This window comes from Ambystoma mexicanum, chromosome 11 (genome assembly GCF_040938575.1).
Source record: "Ambystoma mexicanum isolate Mex_15411 chromosome 11, UKY_AmexF1_1, whole genome shotgun sequence".
Taxonomy (NCBI): domain Eukaryota; kingdom Metazoa; phylum Chordata; class Amphibia; order Caudata; family Ambystomatidae; genus Ambystoma; species Ambystoma mexicanum.
Window position 1 is genome coordinate 1,293,652,940 of NC_090934.1, and position 23,586 is coordinate 1,293,676,525.

The following is a 23,586-nucleotide window of genomic DNA, read 5'->3' on the forward strand; positions in this document are numbered from 1 at the left end:
CCAAAAGCACCAACCCTGAACATTGGTGAGTAAAATCAAGCCAGTCTAGACTGCATCCAAGTAAGGACACCACTTGCGATACGCCACAGCGCCAACCATGTCCAGCGCTGAGACAAGCCCCTCGAGGACTGGTGCGAGCCCGTCAGCAGGGAGAAATGCCAACCCAGACCACCCCGACCCAGCGTTGACCACCCTCATGCCGCCTATTGACTCTTTCACCACGGGTGCAGCCATTCAGTGGGAGATCTGGCTACAACAATTTGAAATGCACCTTGATGCAAGGGAGATCACATTAGCAAGGAAGAAATGCACATTTCTTCTACTCAACATCAGAGCGGCAGCACTACGCCTGTTCATCGCGATCCCAGACCGCAGAGATGCAAACAACTACGACGCTGCAAAGAACGCACTCACCAACATGTTCAGGCCCAACCTCAACCCAGACTATGAACGCTTTCATTTCTGCATGGCCAGACAGTGTGAAAACGAGACAGTGGACAAATTCCACGCACCCCTACGCGAAATGGCAGTCGGCTGTGAGTTCCCCAATGAAGAGTTCGCCATCCGTCTTCAAATCATAAACGGAATTTCATCCAAAAAACTGAGGAGGGCTATCCTATTGGAGAGGAACATACGCCTGTCCCGAATCCTAGAAATGGCACGCTTGCGCGAACAAACAGAAGACCAGGTGGCAGTAATCGAGGCGGCAATCCAAAGACTCCCGCTCAACAACCCAAAGCCAACGGAAGACGTTGCAGCCATATCGAGGCACCAAAACACCCGAGAACAAGGCGAGCGAAGAGGAAACACCACCAAACCCCAAACGCCACAAGGGAGAGACAATGCATGCAAATGGTGCGGCGGCCCATGGCACAGGGGAGAGTCCTGCCCTGCATGGGGATCGACATGCCGCAAGTGTAACCTCCTTAACCCCTATGCAGCTGTCTGCCTAAACCCACCAATCAGAAGCGATCAAGAGCAAACACCGTGGCAGACACAAGAACGCCGGAAGAAATTCGCCCCCTGAGAAACACCTCTCCAACCAAGCAAGAAAGGAAGGGCGAGAGCAGTAGACCAAACCCAGATATCACCGGACACAAGTGAAAGCGAGCACAGTGAGGACAGCAAATCCCCAGATAGAAGGGACCGCGACAGAAGGAGAAAATCCAGCAAACGAGTGCACTGCGTACACCTCATCTCGGCCGTAGAGCCGCAACGGTCCAGACAACGGAAGAGGTCATCATGCACTGTCATCTCTGATGGAGAACCACTGCGCGTGAACATAAACACGGGCGCAACCATCAATGTAATGCCGGTATGAGCATTCAACAAACTTCACCCGAAGCCCAAACTGCAAGAAAGGAAGGTTAGACTATAGGCATACAGCTGCAAGAAAGCTCTGCCGGTGCAAGGGACGTTCAAATCTGACTTCGCCCACAACAGCGCCACGTGCCGAGCACGAGTCTATGTCGTCGATGCTGGCTGCGAAACACTGCTAAACTGTAGAACCGCTGAGAAGCTGAAACTAATTCACTTTGCCTCCAGCATCCAACGCAGGGAGATCGACGACCTACTAGAACAACATCACAAGGTATTCCAAGGCTTCGGGTGCCTAAGGAGCAGATCCATCAAACTCCACATGACCCCACCATCGAACCAAAAGCAGTACGCCATCGCCGAGCACAATTCCACATGAGGGAAGCTGTGGAAAAAGAACAGGACAAACTAGAAGAAGCGGGCATCGTAGAGAAAACATCAGGGCCAACGCCGTGGGTATCCCGCATGGTAGTCGCAAAAAACCCCAAACAACCCAACGCAGTACGAATCTGCATTGACATGAGGCTCCCAACGCAGCCATCGGGAGGGAACGCCACATTACACCGACCATAGACAAACTTATTGTCGACCTAACGGGGGCAACTATATTCAGCAAGCTTGACCTCAGGTCCAGCTACCATCAACTTAAACTAGCCAAGGAGTCTAGATACATCACTACGTTCTCCTTCTACCTCCGACTGCTACGCTACAAGTGGCTACATTTCGGAATATCGTCAGCCGCCGAAGTATTCCAGCACGAAATTCGGAAAGTCCTCACTGGCCTGGAAGGGACGACAAACATCAGTGATGACATCATCATATATGCATCCAACAAAGGTGAACACCTCAAGTGCCTGCGGTGGTCCTACGCAGGCTAGAGGAATCCAGACTGACCCTGAACGCCGAAAAGTGTGAATTCGGAAAGGAAGAACTAAGCTTCTTTGGATACATCTTCAATGCAAGAGGGGTGTCGCTGGATCCTGCTAAAGTCAACGACATCAAAAGCACCAGGCCCTCACTATCAGCCACGGAATGACAATGTACTGCGCGAGATTCATTCCAGACCTCGCCACCATTGCAAGTCCCCTCCGCAAACTAACTAAGAATGACCAAAAGTGGGAGTGGTTGCCTTCCCACCAACAAGCGTTCCAGCGGATCAAGGACACTATCTGCTTCCACAACAATGGCCTTTTTCGACATCAAGAGACTTACAGAACTCCTAGTTGAAGTCAGTCCAGTCGGCCAAGGAGCCGTACTTACCCATACGGACAACGATGGAAACGTCTACCCAATCGCCTTTGCCAGTTGTGCGCTAACCAAAACGGAACAAAATTACGCACACATAGAGAAAGAGGCCCTCGCTATACTGTGGGGATGCAGACATTTCAAAGTCTACCTGCTGGGCAAGCAGGCAAAAGTATTCTCAGATCACAAACCACTTATCCCAATCTTCAGAGGATCGGCACCCCATCCACCAGCATGCATCGAAAATTGGATGCTACAACTCCGGCCCTACAACATAGCGGTGGAATACCGACCGGGGACGGACAACCCAGCCGACTACCTGTCTCGCCACCCACGGCCCACCACAGATCAAGAAGAACACCACGCGAGGGAGATGGACGAACATGTGTGCCACGTGGTAGCCTGTGCCCGACCGCAGGCCTTGACTCTGCGAGAGATAGCCAACGAGACCGAGACGGACACCATCCTAACGAACACCATAACCAACATCCAATTAGGGAATTGGAAGAACTTCCTTACCTCCATGGCTCAGCGCACAGCAACTGCCCAAGTAAAACTTCAATCCCTGTTCGGAATCCGTCACGAACTTACCATAGCCCCTGAAGGGGTAATACTCAAAGGCCACCGCATTGTGCTACCCACATCATAAGAAGAACGAGCCCTCAAACTAGCCCACAGCGGGCACCAAGGTATTGTGAAAACAACAGCATACTTGAAATCCAGGATGTGGATGGCCAACATGCAACAGCGAGTGATGGAGCTGGTGGGGTCCTGCGCAGCCTGCCAAGCCACCCGGAGAGCCGAGAACCCATCATCAGCGCCCCGAGAAGCAGCAAACGGTGGGAAGCTGTCAGTATTGATTACTGCACCATTGCTGGAGAAGGCTACTTATTTGTCCTAATCGACGAATTCAGCAGGTATCCCGAAGTCGAACACGTGGCATCCACCAATGCCGACACCATGACTCTCGCATTGGAGAAGATTTGCAATACACTGAATCCCATCAAACATTAAAAGTGACAGAGGGCCGTCCTTCACCAGCCAAGAACTATGCCAATTCTTCCAGGATCTCAACGTACGACACAAACGGATCACCCCAGGATGGTGTTAAGGTGAGTATCACGAGAGTGTTGCGTACCTGTTGGTTTGGTTGCTGGTCTTGGTGTAGCAGCCAGTCTGACAACTGTTTCCAGACGAGCGTATGACGCGAGGTACCAGCCCTTCCTCAACCCAGGAATGGCACTGGGTGGAAGATGGACCAACTCCCAACATCACGGAGCGCTCTCTCCTGATTTTCGTGACGTCAGGACAGTGCAATCACTGGCAGGAGAGGCAAATGCACAGTAGTCCTTCCGTAGATGTACAACACCAGCAGATAGTCTTAGAAGAGCAAGTCCAAGAAGCAATGAAGCTGATGCAAAAAATGGTTGATGATCCACTGCAGACCAGAGGAACCTGGCAGGGAGATGACTGGCGCTGATCCAATGCAGACCAAGATGAGTTGATGGCAGATAAAGGCAAGGCTGGCAGAAGAGATGAAGACAAGCCGGGCAGAGGCGAAGAACCAAGGTCCAGAAAGGCTCAGACAAAGCAGGGAGGAGACTCAGGCAGGAGGAAGTGGAACTGACCCAGGTAACAGGAGCAGGCAACTGCCGGTAAAATGGAAACCACAGGAGGGAAACAAGGAAACCCCAAAGAAGCCAACCCAGCAGCAGGTAGCTCAGGACTGCGGGGAGAAGAGCTGCCCAAGGAAGAGCCAAGAGGGGAAGGGACCAGGGATTCCCAAGGAAAGGAGAACAGGACAAGGCTGGGACCCAACAGAGCAAGACACAGGACCAGGAACAGGAACAAGGCTCGGAAAGCCGAGTGAGCGAGCAACACGATCCGAAGCAAACCGCGTTGAGACGCGACCTGCTCCCGATCTCAGCTCCTCTTATGGGCCGCCAACACACGAGAGGCTTGAAACGCAAGCCGTCGTGTTGCCGGGTGCTGGTGAGCCCAAAACGAGGCTTGGAGAGCAAGCCCTGGCAGTAGCGAGAGCCCAGTCTACTGCGCATGCGTGGAAACGTGACCGTGGTCGCCCGCGCATGCGCAGAGACGAATCAGTACGGACCCTCGGCACCCTCCGAGTAGCGGATCCCCAGATGCGGAAGTGGGGATAGATCTGCCAAGAGCGAGATGGCCGAACTGGCACAGAGAATCCCGGTCTCCAGGTAAGTGGCGTGACAGATGGCCACAGGCGAACAGTGACGCCGAACGATTCATGGGGTCACTCAACAAAGTCATCCGCATCACCAAGGAAAGGGCATATTCATGGCTGAAGGCAGTGTATCGATTTCTGAGGACCCACAGGCAGACCCCGTACTCCTCGACAGGAATCAGCCCAGCAGCACTCATGTTTGGAGTACCCATACAGGCAGAACTCCCCATCCACCCCGGGTGGGTAACGCCTGAGCCAGATCTTCCAACCATAGACGCCAAGAGAGCGAAACGAAATGAACAGGAAGTACTTATAGATGAGACAGCCACCGGGAGCTAAAACCCAGAGACACAGTCATCGTCAAGAACCGAGCCACCCCCAAGAAGATGTCCCTCAACTTTGAATTCCAGCCCTGGACGGTCAGTGCCGCGAATCACAATATGATCATGGCCACCAGAGGAAGTGAAACCGTGACGAGGAATATTTCACACTTCAGGAAAGTACCGCCAGAACTATGGGAAGAAAGCCCGGAAGCCGCGAGAAAAGGATCCGGATCGCCCTGCCGTCCGCAAGGCCTGCCGACACCCGGACTCTATGAAACACCAGGAGAACTGAGGACTCCCAGTCAGCAAGGAGATGAAGTCCAGTCCGAGAGCCCCCTGGCGGATAACCCGGAGAGAGGCAATCCCCGATACCACCTGAGGGAAAAACCAAAACCATCGTCCCGCCTCCGAGAATATGTGGTGGATGGAATCTACCAGCAGATGAGCCTGCCCAGATGAAACCCGAGAGGCTACAACAGATTACACCAGTTGTGCTTGCTATTGTTAAGTATTGTCAAAACATTCCAAGTTGGGGAGGAATGTGGTGTCACATGCCGAAGAGTGGCTGGTCACGTGACAGGGAGGCAGAAGAATAAAGGTATCACCGGCATACATGCCAACATTCTGACACACCAGTGAGGGAGATTTCTACAGAGAAATCAGGAGACAACAATTTCTCCATAGCAATGCATTGGGGAAAAAATTATTTTAGGCGGGAGATGGTAAAAATTGGAGTATTTTTCACAAAAAAAATCGGGAGTCTCCCGCCTAAATCGGGAGGGTTGGCATGTATGCACCGGAACTGGTGTCATAACGCAGTCCGGGTTTATGCACCATAACAAGCGGTTGTGTCTTCTTTCATGCGCAGCGACGCGCTGCGCCATACAGCTTGGGCCAGGGTTTACCTAGTGTCGGGCCCCAACAGATGTCCTTGCCGACATCACAACAAGGAAGATTAGGACTAGGACTACATACTTGCCAACCCTACCGATTTAGGCGGTAGGCTGCTGCTTTTTAAGCACTCCTACCGCCTACAGATTAGGGTGTTTGATCCTACTGCTTTTTAGTGTGTCTGTGAAGTTGCTTTATGGTTCCCCAGACGCTCATGTCTCGGAGTGAGCTCAAGACGCAGAGCCAGTAGCTGCAGAGCTGCAAAATGAAAGCGTTCGATTTCGGCTGGTCAGTGAGTGTGAAGTCATTTATTTGATTTACGTGATGAACTGTGACTGACCTGATGTAACTCTAGGCACACGTGTGCAGAGAACGTCAGGTTATCACTGGGGCATTTCACCTCAAGTGTGTTCAGACTGATAAGGACTTGTGCATTTGAACTCAAGATTTAGTGGCTTTTGTCAAGTTTCCAAAAGGAGGAAACAAAAAAAAAGCTGTGGTCGCAAGTGAAGGTAATAAAGCCATGGTGTGAATGTTGATCAGTTGTGCAAGAAGCACAGATGGAAAGGGACGAGTCTCGTTCTCTGCCATTATCATTTCAAGGGCCAGATAAGCATATTATTAATTTGCTAGAGGAACAAATGTGCAATGTTCTATTTTGGGTTTCCAAATGATATTCTACCAGAGCAATCGCTTTGATGAGATTGTTTTTAAATGCCCCATTTCACTGTTTTCAGATGACCCTCAGCTATGGGGGGATAATGGAAGAATCCGGCTTTAAAGTGTAATGCAGGATGCTATACTTAGGCAAGGAATTATGTGAAGAGGAGTTACAGGACTGGGGGCACAGGAAGTTGAGGCAGCGTTCTTTGCAATTAGCTATGTATTACTATATGTTCGATGCTTATTGTGGGCTTTTGCATGACGAAATGTAAAAGGTACGGTATTTTGTGTATTGCCTAAATCATTGGTGCTTGTAGCAACGGAAAATGCACAGGCTGCAAGTCTCTCGTGCATTTTGATCACAGCATTCTCCTAATGCTGTGAACTATTGCCTCCCCAAAACTCCATTTATTCAGAGTAGGCACTCTTCCCGGCTACCTCGAGTGCTCACTGGGGCAAGTTTCCTGCTGTTTTTACTTATTTCTATACCCTGATCTCCCTGAAAGAAATGTACTGCATTATTTCATCTGGGACTTTAGGGGCATTCAGAAATACAGCATATCTGGGTAAGTGAAGCACAAGTCCATGAGTACAGAAGCAAATAGCACATAGGAAGAAAACCAACACCAAAGGATCTGAGGTAGTACATTAAACATGCCCAGAGTTTAGATGATGTGTGCAGAACAGACAACACACATATGGAGGGTATGGAACACAAATGAAGTCAGCATACAATGACCGCGGTTGGTGTGCTGGGTATTTTTCCAGGGTATTTTTGATGGAGCACATGCAGGGTATTTTTGATGGAGCACGCAAAAAAGACTATGGCCTGCATGCAGATTTGGCAACAGAATGGGTTGAGTGTATTTCAGTGGCTTCTGCTGGTGTTAACAGTGGTTGTGCTTGGATGGTCCTGGCTAGAGATGTGTGAGGGCCCATTGCAACATGACGGTTGAAGTGGGGCCCTCCCTGGAGCAGAAAAAAGTCCGAGGCACCCATGGGGTGCATGCATTTTAATGGAGACAAATAAAAGGGGGGACTTATTGCCACCAATTATCATGCGACTTCCAGCCATCAGGGAGTCGAAACAATAAATGCTCACTGGAAATCTATAAACCCTTCTTTGTGGTTGATGCAGAGGAACTGGTGTCAAAGGCAAGAAGGTAGTAACACTTTGGTATACCCAACCATACATGCAACATTCCGAGGCACCTGTGAGGGAGATTTCCTCTGAGAAATCGGGAGACTTAAAGTTTCCCATAGGAATGAATTGGGGCTAGAATTATTTTAGGCGGGAGAACGTGAAAAATATCAACATTTTTCACAGAAAAACCAGGAGTCTCCTGATTTAATCGGGAGGGTTGGCATGTACGCCCATGGGAAATTATGGTGGGAAGGGCTCCAGCAAGCACAGTTTGTAAGGCGAGCGCGGCAAAGTGCACATTTTAAACCATTACCTATGCTATTTATTTCAAATTGTTATGCTTAGAACCTTGTGGTTGAGTGCCATATGACATGCGATGTTATTTCTTCAGATGTTATCTGGTCAAGTGATCTCATTTCCCATGCTAATTACAATTTTTAGAACATAAAAAATCCTACAGCTTTTTGGTCATAAAATGTTGGCAAGTATGGGAGTAACGAAGATTACTTTTAAGTACAGTACTTTAAAATAAATTGTTTGGGGTGGTGAAGATTTGCTGATCCACGAAAGTCTATGTGGTATTGTAATGTGTAGGCATGGTGATATTCATTCAAGGCGAGTGGCAACATCCAAATGAGGGTGAACTCAAATGAAATTGAACTATTCATTTACAATGAACTTTTATACAACATCAAGATACCGCGGCTAGTAGAGCTTTTTCTATGAAAAACGTAACTGGTGATCTGCTGTTATATCAACCTTAAGGATTCGCGAAGAATATTTAAGTTTTGCCAATCCATTTCGAATATGTAGTATTTGCTGACAAAAACAATTAAAAACAGTTGCTTAGAGGAAGCAATACAAATATTTGAGAAATCAGATTCTGAACAGTTCATGTCAACGCTTTTTAGCACGTTTGGTAACCGTATTAAGATGGCGGATGAGCTGACTTACGTTTCTGACAGGGAGATATTCCAGTGCACATGTGTTCCTGGAGAGCATATTGTATTTCTTTTATATCTATTGTCAAGGAAAGGGAAAGTGGGGCTTGGCCGGTCATGTGCTAATGACCTGTCATGTGGGGTGTTCTCTCCTCCCTGGTTGCCAGGGAAGCGTGCTATCGGAGTTCGTGTCACCGATATTCGGTTCCTCCCGGAACCGAGCTGTGCTGAGAGCTGTCGGTTCCTAGGACGGATAGATCCGGCGGTAGCGCTACCAAAGAGGATTGTGGGAGAACTCGAATCCAGTCCTACCCTCCCTCCCTCCCTCCCCCGGCCAAGATGTCTGACATGGAGGATGATTTCATGTGCGATGATGAGGAGGACTATGACCTGGTAGGTGCCGGGAGTGGGGTCTGAGCTGCGAGCTCCTCTGGAGGTCAGTGCCTCCGGCTGTGGGGTTCCCTGTTGGTGAGTGTCAGGCGAGCAGGCCATGCCCCCCAGGCCTGCCCCAGTCATGGGCAGGCAGTGTCTGGTGACAACAGACCGGGTATCTGAAGGCTGCGCCTGGGATTCTGTGCACCCACCGCCAGTACCAGGCAATAAGCTCTTAATGCCCAGTGTCAGACTGCCGAGCTCATGGACTTTCCATAGAAGGAGAGGGCCATTGTGTGCCCCAGAGCACTGCCCGGTCCGTTAATGAATCACTGAGGACCAGTGCTCTAGGCATTTTCCGTGGGTTAGTCTATGGTGTCACGCGGCATTAACCAAAGTACAAGAACCCCACGGCTGCACTGCAAAAGCTGGTGCCAAAGGATGCAGGCACTGATCCTGCCTGTAATAGTTAATTTACTTTTCTGTTTTTAGCTTCAGATGAACCAGATACTTCCCATTTACCGCCCTGCGCCCCACTGAGCACCTGTCATCGAGAAACGAACTGCTCACAGTTGATTGGGTGTAGCTGGGCTGCTGCCCTCATTCTGTAACCGCACTAGAGGTTTGTTGTCATAGATGACGGCGGATCTGCCGGCCTGTCATTGGGCAGGAGCGGTCTGCACCCTGCATCGTTGGTTGGCACTGTTGAGCAACCCGCCCTGTGTGACCCAGCAGGTCTGCCGTCCTCCCCGAATCTCTTGTGAAGAGTTGTGAGGCTGTGTGATCTTTGTCCAAAAGACCTATGCTCTCTCCACGGAGCATTACTTATTGCAATGTTTTCATAAGGGATTCTTTGCTCCACGTGTCATTTTTTTGAAGGAAGTCAGCAAAGTGACTTTCATCTGTTACGGAATGGGCTGATAGTACTTAACTGAGCCAGGTGCCTTGTTAGGGTGAACGGATTGTCCAAACCAAAAACCGGGACAATTTTGCAAGATAAACATAGAAAAGCGACAACCAAGTCAGATCCATAATAATACACAGAATAGCTAAGCACGCGGAACAGCTGGTGTATCACTGCTTATTTAATTCCAGCTAATTTTAAGGCATTTTTGGCTTCGTTTTGGGTTTACAGCATCGACCAATTGAGTGTTTTAATTAACTTTAGGGAGATGTTGGTTCTTTTTCGGTGGAGTACTGGAATGCACTTTTGAGTTGGATTCTACTACTAAGGCGCATGGTCTGTAAATTAATCAAATCTATTCCTTCCTTTTCATGAATCCATTTTTCAATGTATTACTTTTTATTTGTTCCGTTTCCTGTGTTCTATCCCCACTGTCTTGCATCTCTATTTTTTTTCTTTTTCTTTTTTTTGTCTTTGTCTTTGTGGCACAACTCACTTCATCACTCACACGAGCCTGTCTTTCCCTGGTACTTGACTCTGACCAATTGACAGAGAAATGGTCCAATGAGCAGACCTTTGCTAAAACTGGGACATTTGGTTGTTTTACAGAAGCTTGTTCACATAGAGACGTTTTGTAAAAAAAAAGCGGGGAAATCCCTCCAAATGTGTGATGCACGGTCCGTCTATGCATGCTCCTTTTGGGGAAGGTGTGGAGTACTGCCTATTGCAGGTGCCTTTCATGTCACATAGACAAGTATGCAGTGTTGCCTCATTTACTTCCAGTAGAAGGGTCTGTTAACTTGCTTCAGTTTTTCTGCTACTACCACACAGGATGCAGCGGTATACTGTCTGCTGCGTGCTCAACATGGATACTGCCGAACATTGTTGCCAGCCAAGTGCTTTAATATTGCTTAAGAAATGCAGAGTGCCAACTTATCTCTGTCCACTTTATAAACGGCAATAAAATGCACACAAACTGCCCTCTCCGTTTACTGTATACCAGATGGGAGTGGAGCTTTGCCTTAGCAAACGCACTGGCCACCTCTGTGTTTACATCATCTTGGTGTTCGTATGGAAGCAGTTGAACACATACCTCTGATGCTGGCAGTTTGGAAATGTTGGAGACATGTGAAACTTTCACTCAGAAAATGTTGCTTAAAGAGGGCCGATGTGTCATTCCATAAGTGACACAAGTTCTAGTTTGGCCACATATTGGTAGATTCTGTGTCTGTTGTAGTATTCATTATCGAATCTGCACATATCATGCAACGCTAATGTACATACACTTTGGAGTGACACAGAATTATCCACAGGCCAGCAGTTTGTTATCTGAGAGGTATTGAAAAACATGGCAGCAGTGGTTGGGAAACATTGAAGAAGGCTTGCAGAAATTGGTTTGCATGTGTGACTCATCACATCATCATGTTTCAGATTCATTGGTCAGATTCTTGTTTTTTTTTATTTATTTTTTAAATGCAAATCGGTGTGGTCATGCTACTGATAGGTTATACACGTGCAATTCTAACTCAACTTGTATGGTGTTTCTATTGTAAATCTTTAATGTGTATATTATTGAAAAGTTGTCTCATCTAGTTTTGATTAGTATGGTGCGGTATTAGCCTAATAGATCGTTTATATTCGATCGAATGATACATTTGTCCGAATTCGACTAGTACCACATATTGAACATGTGGAGCAGGGTGTCCCGCAATCCCCATGTTAGCTTTTTTTGGGGTTGCGCAGGTGTCCCTCTCTTCCTCTACATGAGAGGCGGTGGCACGGCACATTTAAAACAGGAAAAGGGACCCTGCAGTGTCAGATCCAACCAGCGTTGGAGGGACGGATCTGACGCTGCGGGGACGTGCAGGCGAGCACGCAGGTAAGTAAGTAGGAGAGGGTGGGTGGGGGCGGGCGCATTTTGGTTGAATGTGAACAGGGTTTGGGGTTGTTTCTTCATCTGGTAATTGTTTGCATGCATGCAGATTTATTTCAATCAGTTCACTGTGAACAATTAGCAGATGAACAAACAACCCCAAACCTTTAACTATACAAGCTTTAATGGCGAGTGACCTTTTATCATGTTAAAGAAACGAAAAGCATGGTGTTTTTTGGAACAAGGAACTATCGTCTTGAATCAGAAGGGCAAGTCTTGATGAGTCTACTTGCGAGGACCTGGTTCCTGTTTATGCCTTAACAACTTTACTGGGTCAGTGTTTTGTATTCGTCTTTCTCTTAGCACAGAAGCAACACGTTGCACTACCCCATTACTCGTCATTTTTAGTTAACCTATTGGAAATCAGTAAAACGTTTGCCAGTACAGGAACACCCCTGCACCAAAAATTAGCACGCAATGCTGTTTTGGAGACTCTCTTTTCTTGTAATGTGGTTCTTTTGTTGCAGCTTAAGTACTCTATTCCGTTGAATCTGCTCCCAGAGCATTAGTTACCTTGTTAGTTTTATTTCATCCTTTTTTTATTGTTATTAAAATGTATTTGATTGGATAATAAAATCATCCTTTCAAATATAACAAAACACAGACCTGGGGGAGGTTCTGTAGAAACCCATAGAAACCTGAGACACCAATTTTACACGGTGAAGGATGAAAGTGTGCACCTTCGTCCATGACCCTCAGTTATTTTTGACAAAACTCAGTTTTCACAGAGTAATAGTTCAAAAAAAAAAAAAAAAACAAAACATATATTCACATTTCTTCAAAGTATAACAATTACAATTACAATAAAACATACATTATACAATTAATAAGTGTAACTGCAACCAAGTCATCTCATTGTTCAAACAAGAAAGAGATTAATGAATGAATAGATTGCTTAAATAATCACACACATTTCAATTGCTCTGGCTAAATTTCATTACATTAGCAGCAGATCATAAGATGTTACACCATGTTATGTCATTGGAGAACATTATTGTCCCTTCAAATTTTCTGGAAAAATGGCTTCCAAGAATTGAACAATTGCCACTGTGTAGCTAGTTTTGAGCTGTTAAATATTTGGTGCCAGATTTCACTCATTTCCATATTGCAGTAAAATATACTTTCCGTAAATCATACAACATGGGGCAAGCCATTATGCAATGTTCTAGAGTCTCTTTCAGCTTTGTCTGTGCAAAATCTACAAAAGTTTAGGTTCGACGATATTAGTTTCCTTCTAACCATGATCTCTCTGGTTGGCCATAAATTCAGCCTAAATCTTGGATATTGGTTGCGTAGATGTGAGGACGGGCATTTGATGAGATAATCCGCCATTGTGCGAGAGCGCTTGTGCCAAAACATATTGGTATTAAAGTCTTTGTATTTAAGACAGGAATTGCGATTCTCAATCCAATCGTGTTGGTACAATTTTTGTTTGGCACGATTGGGATTGCGCAATAGCAGATCCAAGGAAATTGAGAATAGCTTTCCTCAAAGAAGCAGACATTCTCCATTTTATTTGACATTTCAGTGATAACAAGCCACGTTCGTACCAAATTAGCGGTAATGGAGTAGATTTGGGCAAGTGAAGTATTTGCTTTCAAAATTGTGATTCGAGCTTATACCACCAATTATGGTTCTTTGGCAAAGTCTCAATCCCATAGATCAAACTGGGTATCACCTTTTGTTGGTAGAACTGCATAATATGAATTTCATCCTTTCCAAAAATTGAATGGCAATATTTTTACTTTCTTTAAATGTATTTGAAACCTATACCGTGTTTTCAGATCATTTCACTGCTGTAACGAAATTACTACTGCTCTGCATAATTTAATGGATGGGTAGTGCCTAAAACCCCCAATCTGCCACACACTGCTTCTTAACTAATGGTGATTCCAGTCACAAAGGTAAACCTGGAACAACTTATTGGTAATCTCCTTTCCCTCTTTCGGTGCCCAGTGTCGGTTACATACTCTTAGAAGGAAGGGGCTGGTAGCAGTAGCACCTCGACATTGGTACAATAAATCCAAAACGGGAGTGTTTAAAGTTCTATATTTGTATTTGTTTAATATTTGTATTGCGCGCCAAACCCTGAGATAACTGGGCGCTTGAGAAACTTAGTAGTAAAAATAGTGCCTTTAAAATAATAATACATGCAACTAATAAAAACAATAACAGCCCACGCCGTTTTGGAGAATGCAGACTTTAGTAATGAAAGGCCACTCTGGGTTTAAGGACAGGGGTAAACGGCCAATCAGAATACCCCTATGACCCATTGTTACCAAGAGCCAACCTGTATGCACTCTATTGGGGTTTAGAACCTCCTAAATTTTAATAATACATACAGTCAATCTATGCAAAGTTCTTATATTTAACACTTCACTTCTTCTGCATTTTTCCCAGAGATATCTTGTCTTTGTATAAATCAAAGACACTGCAGAGCAATTTTCCAATTTTCATAAAACAATATTTACTGACAACTCAAACACATGTAAGGCAACATGTAGAAAACATTACAATCAGTTGTCATATTTCCAATTTCACCATAACAAACCTTTTGACCAAGTTCATTTGAACTAATAGTTTCTAATCCAACCGACATTCACTTATTTTTGTACATTAAACCTACAAATTTCTTTCCTTGATATAATTGTAGGACCATTTCTGGGCTTTGTCAGAGTTCTAACTTTCAGTTTCTAGCCTACGTGTTTCAGATGTCCAATCCTTCATCAGGGCCTGTTCAACACTGACGTTCAATTGTTGCTAACATTCTGTTTCATCTGTGTTTCTGTTTATCTGTAATTAATGACAGTAGCCGCTGTTAGTTTAAATTCTAAATGGTATTTCTCTCAAACCTTATTACTTTGATTGTTACCCAAGTTACTAAACTTCAAGGTTTGTTGTTTGTTGGGATGTATAATATTCAACTGTGGAATCCCTGTTCAAGATTCTCTCTCTTTTCACAATTCCGTATTGCCTACATAAAACAAATCATCACTTCAGGGAATTAACCTAAGGTATATCCCTCTCAATGAACATCCATGAAGTATGCAAAGTATATCTACCTGGTTATGTCAATGTCCAGTCTGTTGTGTTCCGCTTTCGGTGCGCAAACTTAGAATCAGATTGTAGCACTAGTCCCATCTTTCTCGGTACAGGAACAACCTGTAGATCATGGATAGTATTCCTTAGATATATGGAATAGACCTGCGTTATTATTTGCAGATGTACTTAATTTCACTTATGTTGCTATTAAATGTTAATATATACACAATTGTGAATCTCTGGATGTTCACATTCTATCACTAATGCGACTCTGTATCGGGACGCGCCATGTTTTCCTCACACCCTCCCGTTAACCACTGCGATTCGGGAACTTACTCAATCGTAACTATAACAGATTTCCTGTTTACCCGCTTCATACACATTAAAATGTGCATCAAGGGCGCTTGCCTAATGCCAGGTTGTCACAGGCACACCTTCAGCATTCTGAACTGGACAGTCCAACCCGTCCCGAATCGCTCACAGTTCAGCTACACGTTTTAATGGACGCCGCGCGCATGCAGACGCAGGCCCATGACTGGGCTGGTCGGCCATCTTTCTTGGCCTCGTCAAATCCTTAAATATACTCTCGGATAATGTTTAGTTGCCCTGTTAGGACATGCTTGTCCGTATATCACGAGTTGGTGGGGTGCCGAGAATGGACAGTCACCAAGGACGTCCTCTGGCCCTCACCTCTCGCTCAAAATTGAAAGCCTTATTAACCCAAGGCTATTGGTTATCTAAATACCTGTGGTCTTTCCAGTGGCGGCTTGTGAGTTAACTTAACTTGCGACACTGATAGTCTTCCTACCAAATCCCCTGGACTGGGAGTCCTATTAATTTTCCATACCTTACATTATAAGTTTATGAAGGGTTTCTGAGCCAGATGTCTAGGTATTGCTCACCTCACCAATCTATGCCATGCATATATTACTCAAATAATTCTGACCCATCATAAGTACAACAATATTGGTAGAGCATCGTAAGTAAAACCATGAAGTAGCCATCTGTCCTCAATACAGGCTCACTGGTCAATTAGTTCAGCAGAAATGTCCCAATGAAGAATACGTCTTTGGGAAAAGGTAGATAATGAGGTCTTCGAAATCATTTTGACCCTCAAAGGCAAGCCTGAGAGACCGCACTACTGCAAATACCTTTTTTAGTCTTGTGCTTGTGGCTCAACCACTTCAAGGTGCCTTTTGGAGGCAATGATTCAGCATCACATTTGTGAGCTGGGCAGTTGGGTCTAACACACTGAGCAGTCCACAACAGCATGTGGCATGTACAAGCTTGGGACAATTGAGGGATGTCTGGGTAGGTGTAGCTCAAAAGTGGTTTGTTCAGGAATCTGGGCCAAGAGCAGTTTCTTAAATTCTGGTTTGCTGGGAGGCCCTGTCCGGGGGCAAAAGTAGTTCTTGTTCTCCACTTCAAAGCCAGGAAGATAATCGCAGAACACCTGCAGATCTCAGCTTCACTTTTAAGACAGCAGGCGAGGTGTTGTTCCACACAGCAGCTTCATCCCAACCATGACCCTGGTATGGCTGTGGACAAGAATATCTTGCAAGTCTGGTCTTCACCACTCCGACAAAGGACTTATTAAAAATATTTGTATTGAGGTTTTCCAACAAACAAACATTACACATGTGCGTAATTGCTCCAAACATAGACTAGTATTCAGCGTATTTTCATATGGTCTGTGAAAAGGTTGGGCAATAGGCAGACATTGGGCGCTACCATTACGTCGTGAAATACCCCAGAGGCTTGGAATAAATGGCTGGCAATCAGTCATTGATGACAGCAGTGGCCCTTCTTTAGGGGCCACACTTTTGGCATATATAAAACAGCATTTATTCCTGGCATATTGTATGCCTTAGAAACCTTACCTGAGAGGGCTATTAATTGGCTGCCAAAAATTGAAGCCAGAATTTTGATATAATTACTGGGCCTTCCGATGTCTGTCCCGCTTGAGGCACTAGACTCGAGCTGGACCTGCAATCTCTGAGGTCACTTTGGTTGGTGTCGGTTTCTAAATTATGGGTCAAAATCAAATATGGGGTCCCGTAGGGGGTACATTGCTCAGCCAATCACAGACCCACGCAAGGCGATAGTCCCGCAGTATTTTGCTCAAGGAAATTGAGAAATTGGTTAATATCACTGCAAAGTGATTGGTCTGTATTCTGCGTCCGAGAAATCAGGAGATAGTACAGTCCCTTGGGCATCTGGCACATTAACGCAAGTGTGCGGCTTATGCACAGCAGAGCTTGTTTCAAGAATCGCCAAGGAACTACCTGATTAAACTGCATGCTCCTCAGTTGATCTGCTTTATCTTATACTTGCATTTTGACATCTTGCCGGTACTGGAAAATAAGGGATCCTGGGCAGGCATTCCTAAGGAAGTAAGGGTTTGCTGCCTCTGTGGGTCGCAGGCGGAAACTACCCGCCAGATATTGACACAGTACCTAGCAATGAGTGAGAATTATGAGAAGGGCTATGCCAAGTTTCAGTTATACGAGATTGACCAGTTTTGGAGTGTGCTCTTCGGTGTGGATCGCTGGGTGTTAACGGCAGCAGCCCTTCATATATGGCAGAGGGCCTAAATTGGGCTAGACGCTTTTACTGTGTGAACATACTCCAATGGTCATAATGGGACAATCATTTGCTTTTAAGATCATTTTAATGCTTAAGGTTTGATCACATTTATTATATTGGAGGATATGTATCGTTTTAGCTGAAAATGTGTTTTTACTTATGAAGTGTTTTATGCATTTTATTGTATTTTGTTTGTTATATCTGTGTATTGGGATCTATGTATTAGTTTTAAAAGGTTGTAAATTGCAACCATAAGTACTTAAATAAAAAAATATATACATACAATGCACGTCTGAGAAGGTAACCTGAACAAGAAAGTTATAAAAATAGATCTCTAATGCGTTTTGCTTGGTGTGGTTTCTGGATTCCTGATTTTTAAGCCTTGCCAATCAGACTCACAGACTATAATGTCCTTCTGTGTTTTGTAAGTTTGGTTTCAAATCAGGAACAGGTAATTGCCCCTTTTGTAGGCCCTATTCAGGTCTGGTTCGGGACCTGTTTGTACGTTTGGAAGAGAAGCAAAGATATATATATATATATATATATATTGTAAAGTAGTAGAGTGTGGTGGAGAGCACCAGAGGTTACAAGTGCAGGAACTTCATTGAGTGTCCTAAGGGTAGTTTTGTAAGTATAGCTGTGGCATTGATGGTTCATCTAGGTCTACTGTGTGGTTTAAGTCCTTGGCTGAACTCGCAGTATGTTTTGAGGATATGTATATTTATTTTAAATATTGTTACTTTGTTTTAGTTGTGGTTGTGTTGCTCTAATTGGGAACCACAAGGGTCTAGATGATAGTCTCCGTATCTTCCAAATTGAGATGTCCGGTCTTGCGTCTGTTTTGCTATATGTTGGGGCTGGGGTGGAGAGCCGGATCCTGTACCATTGTTTCCACCTTTTGGAACGTTAAAGGGAATGTGTGTGGACATTGTTTTACTACGGGTGCTTCTGGACTTCCATATTTAGACATCTAGGGACACTAAGGTGTGTGTGGTATGTGTAGTTTTCTAAGGGATTACATAATTGTGTAAAGTTTGCCAGTGATATTTGGTCTCAGCAGAGGTTTTTTTCCTAGCCTGTGGGACTGGCAAATGGAGTTCCACCATAGTCTATTGTTTGATTTCTCCAGTGGGAGGTGATGCATTGGCTGCAGGTGCTAATGTGTGTTGAAGCTGTGTGTTCTTCGGGGTCAGTGGGTCAACATTATTCAGGGTTTTGATACAAAGTTATTTAAATGTGCTTTATGGATTCAGCTGTACAATGCAGGGTTCGAAATTGGGAGGAGCTGGGGCTATTTAGCGCCTGCTTGTAGCCAAGAAGAGCCTGGTTAGCTTGACACCAAACAGCTACCAGGAGCTACTTTTGGCTCCCCAGGCCAACTGATGCCAAACAAGCGCACCTATTTATTCATAGATTGTCACGAACATACTGAGGTAAACATTAGGACCCATCTCTACAATGTTGTAAAGCATAAGGGGACATAAATAGTGGACACAATTATGTTACCATCTTATGCGAGTTGCATTTGCGGAACACTGGTAGCTCCTAGTCACTGGTTAATGCTTTCAGTTTTTGCTTATCCGATCTTCATTTCGAGCCCTGCGAATGCCTAAAATAGACTGTGCTACCTCCATGCAATAACTGGAGAAGCATGGTCAAAGAAAATGCATGTGTTTGTGTGCATACTTCTTGTGGAACTTTACATCTCCCAGCACGTTGGGCTGTCCATGATTTTGGGCTTGTGCATTGTATCTGTTGGCCATAACGTCCTGTGTAGTACGAAGAGTAGGGTTTGGGATTTGCCGGCAGCTTTCAGTGCTTTACTAATTCTTTTATAAATCTGTTCCCACTGGGTGATAAATGCCTACATTTTGTTCACATTTCCTATTGGAGCTACAGCAGATATTGTTGCTGTTATTGGGTTTTCAATTTTTATATGATGTGCTGGCTTTGTATTTGCTTGCCTCTGTGGAATTTAGTGATTTGTCATTTGCCCCAAGTTTGTTTATTAATTAAATTTTAGATACTTACTGAACTCTTGGTTCAGTAGACAGTATTGCATTGACCTTCAGCAAATGAGGATGTCTTTTATTTGCATTTGAAAGTTGATAGATGTAGATACTGTTTTCTTGTTAATTGTTATCTTGGGTTTATACCATAATGGGAGTTTAAACATTTTTTTGTTTGTACCAGAAGTTTTAGAGAACTGTTTACACATTTTAGAGGCGTGCAGGGTCTACTATTGTATGTTCCTTGTGGAGCTTTGCACTCATTATGGGACTGCAGTCCAGTGGGAATGTTCTCTCCCCTACCCATTGGAGGCTGATATGTGATCTGGATCATTTGGGTTAGTTTTGGTTGAGGTAGAGAAACGCCTTCTAGAATAGGGCCAGCAAAGCCTTTTCCAACTCCCTTTTAAACATCTATGAGCTCTGTGTCTCATCCCTCACTCCTCACTGAAAAATACCTGGTTAAGTTCATGTCAACCAACTGAAAGTGTACGAACAAAGTGCAGACTTTTTAAAAGAAGTCTATGAAAACATGTAGAATCGCATACTTTTGCCTGGAAGGCTAGGACTCGTCCACAACCCAAGCTATCTTTTACAAACTGAATACTTGAAAAGTACATCAGTTTCCATGTCTTTGCACGTCATGTTATTCTTTTCCTTCAGATATTTTATTAGTTTTCAGCGTGCTTGAGACCTATCCATGGTTCTCCCACAGGTGCTCCAAGTTTAATACGGTGCCAATATCACGATTCAGTAATGATTCGCTCAGTTGCATTGTATTGCTCTTCTCAATTCAGTGCACGGGGTGTAACGGAGGGTGAGGTACTGTGACCTGTGTATCTAAGTGCACGGATTAAGTTGCCACAAATCCATAAACGAGGAACAAGTAAAAGGAAGACAGATACCTGATAAGAAAAATAAAGGGAGGGCAGCAAATAATGTACAGAAAAAAAGAAATTACATTATCTACATAGTCTCCGGAGAGACAAGTTAGTTTTAATTTGCTTCTTGAATGCATATAGCTCACTTTTACTGGCAATTCCACAGCTTTACCAGCCAAGATGGACCCAGACCAACCCAAATCCCTTGAGCATTGGAATCTATCAATATTGATTCATAGGTCTAGTTGAAGCACACAATTTTAGGGGTTTGATGCATTTCAGAGCACTTCCATATCAAGTTGTATTTGCAATGGTAACACTTTTTAAAGTAATTATTGCTCTTAATGGATTGGCCATGTAGTAATCTGAAATCTAGCATAAAGTGGTCTGGCAATACAAGCCATGTAGTAGTCTTAGAATGAGTGGGATAAAAGGCTTGAAAAAGGTCTTGTGCCAGTATCTTGTTGAAATATTGAAAGATATTCGTTGATGTGACTAATTGGCTACAATTTTTGTCATGGATTGTGTTAAACATTTTTGAGTTTGTTTTCATATCCAATTTTTATTTTTATATATTTTTTTATTTGTGAAAAGTTAGTTTACACATGTAAACTTTTATCACATAACCATTTCATGTACCATAACCCCTTCACTTAGATTTATCAAACTATCACACTTCTCATTGTTTTGATCTTGGAATGCTCCTTTTATGTTCTCCTTATTCTGTAATGTCATTGTCCAAATCTTTTTCTTTAAGAATTTTCTCAAAGTTTATTCCACCACATGTGTAACTGTGATTACTTCCTTGTATAAAATAATCCCACCATTCTTCATCACTTCATACTTCAGATGGCATCATATGGCTTCTCAACATTTCGTATCTCAAGTTGATCACTGCTCCACATTCCAGTAGAAGATGGGGTGTTTTCCTTGTAGACAAAATCTACATGTACCATCTTTGACCCCTCCTTTTACCTGTTCAGTCCTTGTAGTCATTTGTTGGAAAGACACCCAGACGAATTTTCATTAATCTTTCTCTATAGTAGTTGGAGGGGAATTTTGACAAGTACTCTGGGAGCACCTTTCTTTTCCGATGTTCTTTGGCCATATTTCCAATGTTCTTTAGATGCATTTTTGCCTCTCGTCAAAATCCAGTCAAATCTAAAAAGTTTCTCTTGTACATGATTTGGATTCGAAATCAACTCGTCCACTTCTGTTAAAATTAGAAACCATTCCCTTTTCCAGTGATTGCATTTTTTTCATGGCCCCTTTCTGCCAGAATTTTGTATCCTACTGCTGGCTGTTCTTCACTGATTTTTCGTAATAGACCCAAGGATTTCTGTTTCATTTTCACTTCTTGAGACTCCAACCCTAGCTCCGATCTTATTGCTACAATGGGTGTGTTTATAGGCAGTTTTAGTATTGTCTTCCAAAAAAGACTTTCCACTTTTGGCCAGATGTCCCTTTATAAGTTCTCTCCAGCTTTGCTCCCGTATGTTAATGATGGAACCACTTTCTGGGTGTAGAACATTCGTACTGGACTAAAGAACATTTCCAATATCTTCCAATTATTATACTGACTTGTAAACTTGGCATCCTTGCTTTTGAAAATAGCTTGTCCCAATGTTTTTCTATGCTTGAGGTGTTGAACCTTGCTCCCAAATATCGAATCTCGGAGACTGATTCCAGCTGTTCTCCAATTTGCCATTTAAAGTTTTTCATTGATGGCTTTTTACTTCCTCCAATTGTGACAATCTTTTGATTTTTCAACGTTTATCACCAGGTTGTTAGTCGTCATATACGCCTGCAAGTTTGTTAACAGCCGCTGTAATTCAATTCTCGTTTCATCCACTAGGACAATATCATCTGCATATCCAATTTTTAGTCTGGGTTTTTCAGGTGGTTCTTAAGCATCATCCAGAAACTGGAAACTACTGCATTGGAAACAGATAGGAGGGTAGAGGAGATCTGACCGCTCCATTGACTTCTCATGCCCATGCTATTCTTTAAAGCCATTCCTACCCACTATGTGGCTTTCCTCACCCAGAGAACATCCTCCTGGGAGCTCTTTGAGCTCTATCAAGCAATGACATTACATTTTGTGCTGTCAATTGTTATTTCTAAGCAGTCTTCTAAGAGGTAATGGCAGCTGCAAATAAGCTTCTAGTGCAATAGAAACGTCTTTACCACTGGTGCCTTCAGCTACTTAAATGTATAAGCATGTTGGTCCTGTTGAGAACAATCTTGGGAAAGCCAACAGTTGTGACTTGTATGTAGATATCGGGGTGCAAAAATGTGTACTCACCACTGGCTAATGATCATGGCCTCTTAGAGAATAAGGGCTGAGTCGGAAGGCTACCCCTTCCTGAAAGCGCATGGGGCGGTTGTAGACAAGATTCTGAAGCCTACTGTAACATAATTAGATTACACCAGTAGTGCATACAAATAGGGTAAAATTAATTTGTTCTAAAAAATATAGACAAAAATGGAGGACATTTGGACAATTACAATTGTGTTTAAAAATTCAACCACACTATCTAATGAACAGAGGTCTGAAACACTGTGGATTAGAAACATAACATAAGATTAGATGTAAGCATATGTTTTTACAGTGCTAGAAGCATCAAGTTGTTGTAATGTTGTGTAATGAGCTATGATTGAATGTATGGCTCATATCGGGGATTGTCGACACTATGTTAAGTGTTTCAAGTTTGGGCTATCAGAGGACTATACTGTGGTCGGTGCAACAATTCAAGCTGACATTTTCTAGTATCACCACTATTAGGCAGCCCCGAACCACCAAACCTTTTGTCCATAACTGCACGCATCTATTGATTACGCCACTTCAAAATGGTTAAAAAAAGTATTTCTTTATTTTATTTCGTCATTTGTAAAGGGCAGCTAACTCGGAGGCATCTGGGCGCTGGTTTTTAGGTGCAGCATAAGAAACATGCATACGGTTAACAGTTCTGGTCATAGTAGTTACTACAGGAGGATTGTGAGAAAGCTACTTTAACTGCTCGTGTGAATAGCCATGTTTTAAGGCTTTTGCGGAAGGACCAAAAGGAGGCAAAGCTAACGGTCAAAGCAAAAGCTCCTCAAAGCGCCTTAGTGACATATATATAAAAAGGACTG

At 44.1% G+C, this 23,586-nt stretch overlaps 1 protein-coding gene across 2 annotated transcripts in view; it reads left to right on the top strand.

Annotated features, from left to right (window-relative positions):
- The first annotated feature begins 8,827 nt into the window (after window positions 1-8,827).
- The window catches only part of COPS2 (COP9 signalosome subunit 2), a 764,758-nt gene continuing 749,999 nt past the window's right edge, over window positions 8,828-23,586 (top strand). Inside the window, exon 1 of one of the 2 annotated variants that reach the window (XM_069624784.1) lies at window positions 8,828-9,117. In XM_069624784.1, the coding sequence (XP_069480885.1) occupies window positions 9,064-9,117 (54 nt within the window). In that variant the 5' untranslated portion in view covers window positions 8,828-9,063. The remainder of the gene's footprint in view (window positions 9,118-23,586) is intronic. The other variant, XM_069624783.1, reaches the window with a different exon arrangement.